At 37.8% G+C, this 12051-nt stretch overlaps 1 protein-coding gene across 1 annotated transcript in view; it reads right to left on the bottom strand.

Moving 5' to 3' along the window:
* Positions 1-12051, bottom strand: part of LOC107685101 (A disintegrin and metalloproteinase with thrombospondin motifs 6-like) — a 95696-nt gene that overhangs the window by 52573 nt on the left and 31072 nt on the right. The window contains exons 10-11 of the mRNA XM_016481588.1: positions 5405-5546; positions 351-458 (exon numbers count right to left, since the gene is read on the bottom strand). Coding sequence (XP_016337074.1) covers positions 351-458; positions 5405-5546 — 250 coding nt within the window. The remainder of the gene's footprint in view (positions 1-350; positions 459-5404; positions 5547-12051) is intronic.

The raw sequence follows: 12051 nt of genomic DNA, 5'->3' as shown, positions 1-12051 counted from the left end.
TCTGGGCTCGCTTGAGCCACTGAGATGAACATTAACCGCTCCTCCATATGGGGACGTGGAGGAGCGCACGGGAAAAAAGGGCAAAACAAAAACTTACAAAAACCGGAAATCAAACACCTAATCTTTGTTAAAACTGTCTCTCTAACCTGGACAGGCAGAAATACGAACTGATGACCCAAACGCCATGTGCATGAGTGAACACTGGGAATAGGCTTTCTTATTCCCATATCTGGTGCGATGAGAGCAGGGCCAGACGCCACACCCGGAGCCAATCTCTTCTCTAAGGAGTCCGTTTCCCACTACCTGCCATTTCATTGCATAAAGCTTTCTTTCATGGCACAAGGACTTACCCCCTTTTCAATGGTGCTGGTCTGGCACAGGGTTCCTTCTGCGGCGGGGATACTGTTGGTGACACAGCGGTTACTTTTGCTAAGGCACCAGAGCTCTCTACACACTTCCTAGGAAAGAAGGCAAAAGCAAGTTGGTCAGAAATATCAATTCTCAAGAGGGACCAGAAAAAATTGACACAAGACCAGCATAGTGTGGCACCAGGACACACAAACTGGGGGGCATTCACAATACATGAGGGGGCTCATCCGTTGGGAAGGGGTTTAATCTATACATATCATCTTATTATTTTCATGGCGACGCATCATGCAGACACAATAGCACTGTATGACAGTGTATCACTTTTATTTAGCTTTTCCTTTTTTATTCAAAATATCTAACTTGTTAACAATATCGTGAATTATATGATATAGCCTATTCTGACTGTTAGATGTGTAAATACATTTTACACAAATACACAAAAAAAAAAACTTCACCAGCATGTATTGAACCGTGGATGTTGTACCGAACAGTTCAATATTATTTTGAGAATTGTGGCATCCCAGATAGATAGATAGATAGATAGACAGAGAGACAGACAATGTTTAGGTACAAGGATAATGAAGGTAGACGAAGTAATTCAAAAGAAACGTAGTTCATTAAACAAAGTGACTCAGGTAAGCCAATAGAGAAGAAATACTTAAAGGTCCCCTGAAATGCTTAGAAGCACGCAGCGTTACTCTATGTGTTGACGTCATTTTAACTGAAACAGGAAGACAGGGCGGGACATATCAAGCAGCCCCGCCCTTTTTTAAAATAGCCAATAGCGTTCATTTATATCACAGCTTGGGCTAGAGCCGTTCAGAGCCGTTGAGCTCCGTAAAGCTGCATTTGACAGGGTATGCCAGCCACAGTATCATCCATATTGCTATAAAATATAGCATTCTGTGTAGAATTCAAATAGCTCCGATACACTTTGTGGTCTGCGCCGACTCGCGCATGTGATCCGCTCCGTGCTATCGTGTCTCTGGACCGGAGCAGAGTGTGTGTGCGGTGCGGTGGTTAGCGTGACACAGCGCGAAACCAGACTTCTTCTTTTCCTCAATGGAAAGCATATTTACACTGTTTGAATCGTTCCCTGTCCCCTATATAGTGCACTACGTGCCATTCACTGTACAGAAAATACTAATTCTGTGGACAAGTGACCGATTTCAGCCGCGGCTTCAGCGTCTATTTTATAGTGTAGGGGGCGGGCGCTTCGGATTCTAGAGAGCATTTGATTGGACAAAAAGTTTGATGAGAAGCTGAAGTACGATGTGACGTCAAAAAAATCGTTGAGCCGTTTTGGCGGAAGTGACGAACTGCAAGCTTTGAATGCTTATATCTTCTAAATGCGAATTTTGTCACTGTTTTGGAGCACACTGCCTTATAGATAACCTTAAGACTAACATATTGATACTAACACCCAAAAAACTTTAATTTTAATTTCATGGGGACTTTAAGTACTGTTAAAATCAGTTGTTTGGAACTGGTGAGTTGTAACTTGTAATGGAGTAATTTTCACTGTAAGTTTTCTGTACTTTTACTAAAGTATGATTTTCAGGTACTCTTTAGACCTCTGGAACAATCTGATGTGCCAAGCCATCAGAACCGAACTGAACCAAACCAAACTGAAAACCGTCATTAAAAAAATAAATAAAACGAGGTATGTATTGAACCATGAGCTAACTGTTTTGTTAGTAAATAATAGATAAATATTGTTCAGTTTTGCACTTTTTGTCAAATAAATTCTTATTTTCGTTGATTAAAATTAGATTCCATGCCAGCAAAACTGTAATAAAAGAGTAAAAATTTGTAATATTAATATGACATTTGAGTCATTTTGTGCAAAATGTAATGTTGTGTATGTATTTCATTAATCTCATATGTATATATGTTTGAATGAGTTAATTAACGACCCAAGTAAGTCTTGAGACATCATATGCAAAACATAGAAAAACTCAGCACAGAAGTTGTCACAAGTTCACTCGTATAGATAACCACACAAAGAACAATACCTAATTATCAGAAAAGTCCAGCCTCAAAATGACCCAGGCACATTGAAATCATTGAGACGACTTTACCATACTAGGTGCTCTCCACTGCCACTAAATACTTTCTTTTTATGATGTTCTCATGTTCCATGGTGATAATCTCCCCATATACTGTACACTGCTAAGTAATTGGTGTTTTAATAAACAGCAGGATAAAGTCTAATGCCTCCATATCCTCCCTATAGTGACTAGATCTAAAGACCACTGATCTGAAGCAAAATAGATTTAGAAATAGATTTCCACTGCCTTTGTCCTAAAGACCCCCAAGCTTTTTTTTTTCTTGAAGAATGGGGTAAATTCCACCCCACACCGTTCAGGATGTGTATGACAGCATTCCAGAAAGAATCGAAGGCAAAAGGCGGCTGTGCTCCTTATTAGGTCTTTGATATTAATATATTTTTAGGTTTCAAATTTTTCGTCCACCCCCTTGGTGTGTGTTTATCTCTCCGTAACAGTTTTTCCAAACCAAATTCAAACCTCTTGTCCAATGGTGTGGTTATAATTCTCCAAAGGCATGTATTAAACAGATGGTTGGCAGAAAAAAATAAGATTGTCAGAATCCACTAACACTACACGCTGTATTAAACTTGAGCCAAGGGAATGCGAGACTTTTTTTCTTTACATGACCATCTTCCATGCTGATCTATACCACAGTTATGAGCTTAAGAGAGAAATTACAGGGTTCTCTTTTTGGCATGCGTTCATCCACTGTCGGATATATCTCTCAATGAAACAAAAGAACTCTGTAATCTCGGGTAATTTAATTCTTTTCTGGTGTAGAAAGCAAAGCCACATATTTGTACTAAGCAGAGCACCGTCTTTTATTGATCATTAATTTTCCTGGCTTCATTCAAGCCTCTTTTTTCCCCTCCCTGTGTCAGTTTATTTGCTTAAGTTTGTTGTTCTTTGGGTAAAATCATTATCATTTCCAAAAGTCTGAGGATTCGGCAGGAAAAGGAACAAACCTCAAGTATGGGCTTTCTCTGAAAGATATGTGGCCCGACTTCAAACGGTGCTCGGCGGAGCTCGTTTCAGGTGCTGATAAAACAAAGATCTTTACTTTCGACAACATTTAAGGCATCAAGAGAGTACTACAAGAGAGTATCGACTTGGCAGCCTCACTTCTAGCCCTCAAAGTAAGTGAAAATAATCTCAGCTGATTACTATAACCTGTATTTCTCAAAGCGTCCAAAAGTTCTCCACAATCAGGCCAAGTGTTACAAAAACTTAAACTCAATATATTCTTTACAAGTCCAAATGAGACACCGCAGCAATCACTCACAGCACTTTTTTTTTCCTCACTGCTCTACATCGGAGCTGTACAAGCTCTTCTTGTAATGTTGCCTGCTGAACAATAGTCTCCTCTGGGTCAGTGGTAAAAATAACTGCTTGACCTCCGGCATCATGTCTCCTCAGAGCTCTTTAAGTAGCGGTCTTTCTCTCTATGTCCAAACTGCCTTCTGAATCAAAATCAGCTTTTGGATTTTAGTACATATACAGCAGGTTCAGACGCCATAGGTAAAGCATCAAGAATGTAGCAAATACCTGATCACACCTGATGTGTTTGTTATATTACGCCGTGAACTTTCTGGCCAAGGATGCTTGGTTAGGACAAAAATTCGTATTTACATTAAAGATTTAGTGCTTTTCACTTCATTGCTTTGGTTGCAGTTCAGTAATATTCCAGTAATGTCTTTAAAACATTCTCGAAACAATGTCTAAATAAACTGTAACCAAAAAATAAAAAAACATTTTTTAAATGTTGTGAGATTACATACCTGGTAGGTTTTCTTTAAGTAGACTCAAAACATCAATATACTGTAATGTGTTTTTACAACGGAAACAAAACCACAGCAAAACCAGCTATTAAATTAATGTAATCTGTACATTTGAATGAAGTGTTTCAAAGATGTAAAAGTACAACCAGTCCAAAAACTGCTTACAAACAGACTTCGCCCATTGTTGGCATGGATTTGGCATAGGGCTATTAGCCACAACTGCCAAACATTTAATGTAAGTAATGCAAATAATGCTGTAACCAGCACTGTAATCTTAACAGCTTTGTTGCTAGATTTAGTTACTTTTTTTTTAAATTGCCTACAGACATATGTAGTCGCCAGATTTGTCACTAGGCAAGTTTTATGAAAAAAGTACAGGTATATACCATTATACACCAATAATAAACAATACACCGATATACCAGCACCTACTGTCAAGATTTACTAAAGATGTGCTGTGAAAAATTAGTTGATGAAAAGGCGTGCACAGTCATTTTTGTGGCTGACCTCATTACATATGCATTTGTAGGAGTGTCTCTTTCAGACGCAAAATTTATGGGAGGAGAATATTTAAATGAATCACGCAACATAATTTACTAAGGTTTGCGGTAGACAATTTAATGGTATTTGCACCATTATGTGGGAGGCTGTGGAAGGCCTTGTTTAGTAAACCTGGCCCTAGATATGGTTTGTCCTAGTTTCCGATCGACTCGTCAGTATATCGCCATCTAGTGACATTTAGCGAGCAGACTAGCAACTGTCCATTGAAAGTAGTTGGCAACAGTGGTTGTAACAACATTTCCGCAATATTTAAAAATCCAAAATCTATAGTATTATCTATTATGTTATCAACTTTCAAATAACGTTTAAGCATCTACAGAACAGTTGTGCTTGTTGTGATGATAGCTAATTTTTGGTTCTTGAGGTGTGTGAGGTTGTTGTATGAGTCCGACAAAACAACATTGGCTCAATCAATGGCATGATTTCGGGAAACCTGTCTGAAAACAGGTATTATTTTTGCAATGCCATTTGGTGACATTAGTAGCAAAGATATCACACAATTAACTTTTAAATCTTGTAATTTTTAATATATTTTTTTGAAATGATGACATAAAAATGCCAAAAATTCTTGGTGTCTGAGCCAACAAATGTCACTATGTGAGACTGACATTCCCAGAGCATGATAGTGTGTTGCAGCCTTCTTACCCCATATTTGCACTGACGGGAGGAGGCGCCGTACTGGAAACGACACTGCTCATCTGCATCGTACACCTGCCCTGGAGCCACAGTGGGGTACAGGAAGTTTCGTTTCAGAGGCTCATTGTCCAGACACGTTCCCCGACCTGAGCTGTCAAAAAAACAAACCTTCAATGGGATTGGCTCTTCTTCAGAGGTTTCATTTGTGTCCAACAATAGAAAAAAAGTCTTGTGACAAAATCTCACATGAAAGGAAAAGAGAAGGTGTATTGTTAATGGAAATTAGCAAGCAAGAAATCTGCAAAATACAGAATGCAAAATGAGGGAAGCGTGACTGACAAACAGTGGCCATAAAACGCTGAGATTTGGACTTATATGGTACTGCGGTGCTCCTATGGAATCCTTTGAAGAGCCAATAAAATGACGAAAGAGGCTGAACGAGCAAAAAAAATAAATCAGAAGGTACCGGAGGTCACGCGTCCAGTCAAACTTGTGTTTAGTCGGTTTAGTCAGCTAGAAATATGAATGTTCCCCAGAAACCTTCAAAAAAAGGGCCACTGCTCTGTCTGCAGCGAACAACGTGAAAAAATAGAGCCAAAGCAGAGGCCAGGCAGTGCATGTTTTGTTGGACTGTGTTTATTCTGGGTTCAGAAGTGGATCTTTGTTTTATTCTCGGCGTCCCCATTACGGATGCTTTCCCCCTCCTCCCTGGCGTGCGCAAGCAGCTGAGAGATGTGTCCGCCCCACGCAGCTGCTGTCCGCTGGAATACAACAGCCAATTATTATCCCGCTGGCTTTTCCAGCAGCATGCCGCGGAATACGTTCTCCTTCTCTCTGAGGGAATAGTGGGCTCGCTAACAACATAAACGTTAACATTTCATACTGCTGGAGAGCAGGCGACTCTATTCTAGGTTCTGTTCTGGCATTCGCATGATTGCTGCAACTGAACTAATCATGTTAACCAACCACCCCACCGTGTGCTGCTAAAAGCAACATTGCCTCTAAAGAGAGAGAGTTTATATTGCATCAGCCAAGACACACTAACCCTCTGATTGTATGCCATTACCAGCGGTGTAATGTAACGAAGTAATAATACTTTGTTACAATACTTAAGTATTTTTTATGAGAATCTGTACTTTGAGTTTTAATATTTCTGTCAACTTGCACTTTTACTCCACTATTTTTCCTAATTAAAATGTATACTTTTACTCCGATACATTTCTATTAAATTGCCCCTATTATGCCATTTTTAATGTTCCTAATATAGTTTGATTCGTAATATAATGATTCGTAAATGATTAAATCGAAGCAGTTCTGAGATTGAGTCTCTCTAAACCCCTCCTTTCCGTGAGCCTACTCTGCTCTGATTGGTCAGATGATCTAGTCCTTTGTGATTGGTCTACCGCGTACAGCACATGCTACAGTGTTTGAGGGCGGGGTCAAGTTGTTTGCGCCGTCCCAAATCGCACCCTAAACCCTTGCGGTCTTCCTCTGAGTCCACACTTTCGTGACGTAATGCCGCTTTGACTGTTGGGTAGAAGTCTGCTGCGGAGCGAAATGCCTCTGTATGTCTTTTATATTTATATTAGGGATGCACCGATACCGATACTGGTATCGGTATCATTATCTAACATCATCAAGATGAATTTGTTCTGACACAGTGTAACTCTGAGTTCTTGTCATATTTTATTACTATTTTCTAAACTATAGCGAATATAATGTGAGAAATGTTGAAGGTGTCTGAATAAATTTTGGTTTGACTGTATCTATTTGATAAATGAAGTCAACCAACTAACATTATACATACTCTTTTGGTTTCTGTACCCAATATTTAAACAATTTACAAATGCAATAAAATATTGGTATCAGTACTCGGTATCGGCAAGTACCAAAAATAAAAGTATCGGTATCGGGCGAGTACTGGAAAAAATGGTATCGGTGCATCCCTAATTTATATCATTTAATATAGTTAATCTATATCACACTAAGTGTGCCATTTTTTTCTCCAGATATCAGCATGATAACAAACGTAATATTGATTTTATGCAAGTTTAATAAAGTTAGTATTAATTTACATTTTAGATGCCCGTTTTTGCTGTATTTCGCTAATGAAAATAGTTACAAAACTGCACTTTTTTGCATCTGGAACAGAAGATGTTTGTGCATTATTTACCGTATATACAGCTGTACAAATAATCAAATCAAAAATGCAGATTCCATATTTGCAAAAACTGTTTTCTTATGTTGGAATGAGTCTTTGTACCAGATGAAGTAACCCAAAGATACAAAATGAAAGAAAGAGTTAAAACTGAACACAATCTTGCTGCTCAAACTGTGTATAGCACAATTTTTAATATGTATTTGCTCCTTTTCTATTTTGAATTTACTTGTATGTTTACTTTCAATACTTAAGTAAGTTTAATATAAAAAAAATACTTCTCATACATAAGTACAATAAATATCACATTCTTTAAAACTTTTACTCAAGTAATATTCTAAACGGTGACTTTTACTTAAGTGTGGCTTTCAAGTGCTTTATCCACCACTGGCCATTACATTTTCAGACACTTTCTACAAGGAATACGTCTCTAACTCGCACATTTATTGGTCTGAAGATGGAAAATAGGAAGGTGTGACTTTAAATCTTAAATTACATCTATTTGTTTTCACATGTTGGAGGCCAGAGCTAGTTGTCACTGGAGCTTTAACTCATTCAAATCATATAGTTCTTAATTTAGAATAATTTGTATGAATTTTAGCCTCCAAACTAAAATTCCAACATTATAATTTGCATCATAAATATAAATAAACATAAATTAAATATATTTTGTATACTATATATATCATTGTAAAGTATTTACCACGTATATATAAAACACTGTCCTGAGGAGAGAAAAAAAAATCTACGTTGAATAACAGTCACTAGAGTAAACAATTTGACAATCAGCCCAGGTTTCCCCTATAATATAATAAATTAGCTAAATGTGGTTGATAAAATCTTACATTAAATTGACAAAAAGGTATTCAAAAATATATTTAGATGTCAAAAAAAAAAAAAACATCCTTTGGATCTGGTTTCTGTAATGCATTCAAGAGGAAGCATTAGGTGAAACAGGGATCTCTGGCTTCCCACCACAACACTGGAATTCTAATCTAATTAAAAACTAAACCAAATACATTGGAAAGGAAAGAAACACATAAGCTAGCCTGGGGGGTAACCAATGTTGCATTTGGTTTCATCCATTTAGTTTTCTATTTTTTCCCATGTATTTTGGTAGAATAATCCCCTCGCCAGGGAGAAAGATGAGTCTGAATATGTGCCCTTGTATTGGAATACACAAACAAAGACTGTTTATTTCTTTAGGGAAAGACAAAAATGGTCACTTTAAAAATGGACATGTTTATTTGACACGTCAACAAAACTTCCTTGGGTAAACTCATTACAGCGAGCAGATATGCCAGCAATGAGAGGAAACTTAGTGAGTAACTATTTACAATATTTCAGCACAAAAACAAATAGCTGAATAGGAAATTACAAAAAGATCACAGTTTGTCCAAGGTCTAACCTAGTGTCCGATCGATAGCTATTTTTATAGAACAGATTTTCAAATCTAATTAGACAAGCAATGTTCCAAGAGTGCTGGTATTTAGTATAAAACACAGAGGTTTCACAGTTTGTATCGCTCAGTTTGACTGTGTTTGTGTCGGTCTTTCTGGTGCAATGACACTCAACAGTTGATGCTGCTTTTGCTTCATTTGGAATTTGTCTATTTGTAAAAATAGACAAAATAACCATCCATATTGTGTCTAAAATTGAAGTTAAACAATATTAACTTGTCCGAAAACAAGGTGGCCGATCGTTGACATAATAACGAAACAATGTTGTTTTGGAATACATAACCGCTGGGTCAAAACAACCCAATAGCTGGGTTTGTCCCTTTTTAACCCAGCGCTGGGTTATATTTAACCCAGCATTTTTTAGAGTGTACACAAAAATGCAGAAATCTAATTAAACGCTTATTTGTCACTATTTTTACTCAATATTTTTCACTAATGTTTGAGAAATGTTTATCACCCACTATGTTTGTGGTTATTATAGATTTTGAAACTGACACAATTAATTGTAAATTGACCAATGTTGATCTCAAAATTAGCATATACTGTATATCTGCCAATTAATTATCCTGTCCGATATATGAGTTTCACAGAAATAAAGACTGCAGTAAACAGCAGGCTAAATTGTTTTTAGCCATTTTTCCAAAAGCCGCTTTCTTTGCTGAAAGTTCCTACTGTGTGTACAAATAAGCACACTAAAATAAGTCAAAATCTACTGTAAACAGCAGTTTCTGGCGAGGAAATATCCGACATCCACACATCCAGAATCTGCTAGATGGGGATGTTGCGGTAATAGACTAGCATTATCATAGCAGAGCTGTTTCACTGCCAAAGATTACATCAACCTGAGATTTCAGAGAAGGTCCATTATTGAAGAATTGCTCGGCACTAAGCAAATCCAAAAAAGGAAGGTTAGTATTCAAGCTCAATCCGAAATCACAGATGACACGGTGTGATTATACAACAGGGAGTTCATCCCAAACCAACAGAGCAGTGTTTCTTTGTGTTTGTGTGGGAAGTTGGCACACGATGATAAAGCTTCTGATGCCAGCGATGGCTGTGATGTTAATCTTCTTCCATGAGGTCATTCACCAGGAAAACTTTTTGACAGCCATGGCAACCGCTATTATTTTCTTTCGTCTTACGTTAGGCTAACAATTCACAGACTAGCCCATGACTGCCTACTACAGATCAACTTCCACACTCTCATCTAGCCATGCATCGACTCTTTTTCAATTCCAGCACATATGTGTGGTCATAAAAAATTAAGTCAACTGTTAAGTGGCATTATGCATAGGTAGTAAAATAAAGAGTAAACCCATTAAAGTAATCCACTAACTGCACACTTTTAAATGTAATCAAGTTAGCTAAAATGTTCCATTTGGCAATTTAGATTTCAGAAGGGTGCTCACAGATGCCCCTTTATCAAAGTGCTAAGGGCCTCATCTGGGACAAGGCCAGTCTGCCTGGACTGCTGCTACACAACATTTTTGAGTCATGGTGTATAGATTTTTATCAATCCATTCGGAAGAAAAGTCATATTTACAATGTACCTGGATGCTACAATGAGCACTTTTGAGGAAAAATTAGTCACTATATCTGCCATTGTTGCGATAATTTTGGGATCTTTGAAAGATATTCAGAGTTTTATTGGCGATACTAATGCACAGTTATAATACATTTGCAGCAAGTTTTTGTGTAGTCGAGTTGCAGTCTTCATCTGTCTGTCTAAAGGTGGGGTCAGATTAGTGAAATTTCAGAGAAATTTTGCGGGCAAAAAGGTCCATTGTCTATTATCAATAGTGTAGCAATTTATGAAGCAATGCTCTCACATAAGTCACTTTCACACCAAGCGGTTTTCTGTTCATCAACACAGTGAATCCACATGACCAGTTTGAACCTGCTGCAAAGTCTGCGCTAACAAATCTTTTGCCATGCTGCAAAATTCCCAATCGCATGGATTCCTACAATTTCAAAGGAACTGTGACCGCATCTTGTCACATGACACAACTGTGATCAAATAATTTTCATACATCACCTCTACTAGTTGTAGTTCGATTGATCTAGATGAAGCCGAGATACAATGCATATCTAGGGCTTTTAGTGCAACTTCGCAAAAAATCAAACTGCTATGATTTCAGACAGAAAAACTGTTCACAAAGCAAATCAAACGTTTAAAGTGCCTGTAAACTTGCTAACTTAAATAGTAAAAGAATGTCAGATTTTAGAATTACCCGACCCTAGATGTTGTATAAATAAAGTTTATTTATTTTACAGTGCGTTGTTACACTTTATTTCGATAGTCCACTTTAGACATTCTACTAAGTAACTTTGCAACTACATGTCAAAGAGAGGAATGTCAAAATATACTTTGCTTTTTATGTGAGGGTCCATGTACACACTGCGTGACGCAAATTTAGGGTTAGGTTTAGCAGAATAAGTTGACATGTACTTCACATGTACTTGACATGTACTTGCAAACTTACTTACTTAGTAGAAAAAGTAGGTTACACTTTATTTGGTCCCACTTTATATTAAGTGGCCTTAAAGGGGTCCTATTATGCTCTTTTACAAAGTCTTGATTTTGTTTTGGGGGTGTACTAGAACAGGCTCTTATACTAGGTTGTTCGAAAAACACATTATTTTTCACATATTTTACATTATTACAACACCTCTCTCCCCAGTCTGGCATGAACAGCTCGAATAGTTCCTGTATCAAATGAAGGCCCGCCTTCTGAAATACGAAATGTGCTATGATTGGTTAGCTGGGCCAGTGTGTGCTGTGATTGGCTCCACTCGGCGGCTGGTCGGGAAATGTCACGCCCTTTACCATAGCCTCCTGCGAGCTTCAGTGTAAATATTGCGTCAAAATCAAATCAATTTGAGCACGATTTAAACCCGGATGATTGTAACCACTCTAAGTTCGTCTGCCTTGGGAAAGCTAGCGTGTCTCCGACATAGTGATAACACTCGTTGCCTTCTCTAGTGCAGCTCAAACCAGGTCTCATCCCATTCGTCGATATTTGTGATATCACAAATCC

Source organism: Sinocyclocheilus anshuiensis, unplaced genomic scaffold (genome assembly GCF_001515605.1).
Source record: "Sinocyclocheilus anshuiensis isolate Anshui unplaced genomic scaffold, SAMN03320099.WGS_v1.1 scaffold914, whole genome shotgun sequence".
NCBI lineage: Eukaryota > Metazoa > Chordata > Actinopteri > Cypriniformes > Cyprinidae > Sinocyclocheilus > Sinocyclocheilus anshuiensis.
The sequence above is the reverse complement of the archived record's forward strand: the minus strand, read 5'-3'. Positions and strand labels throughout refer to the sequence as shown.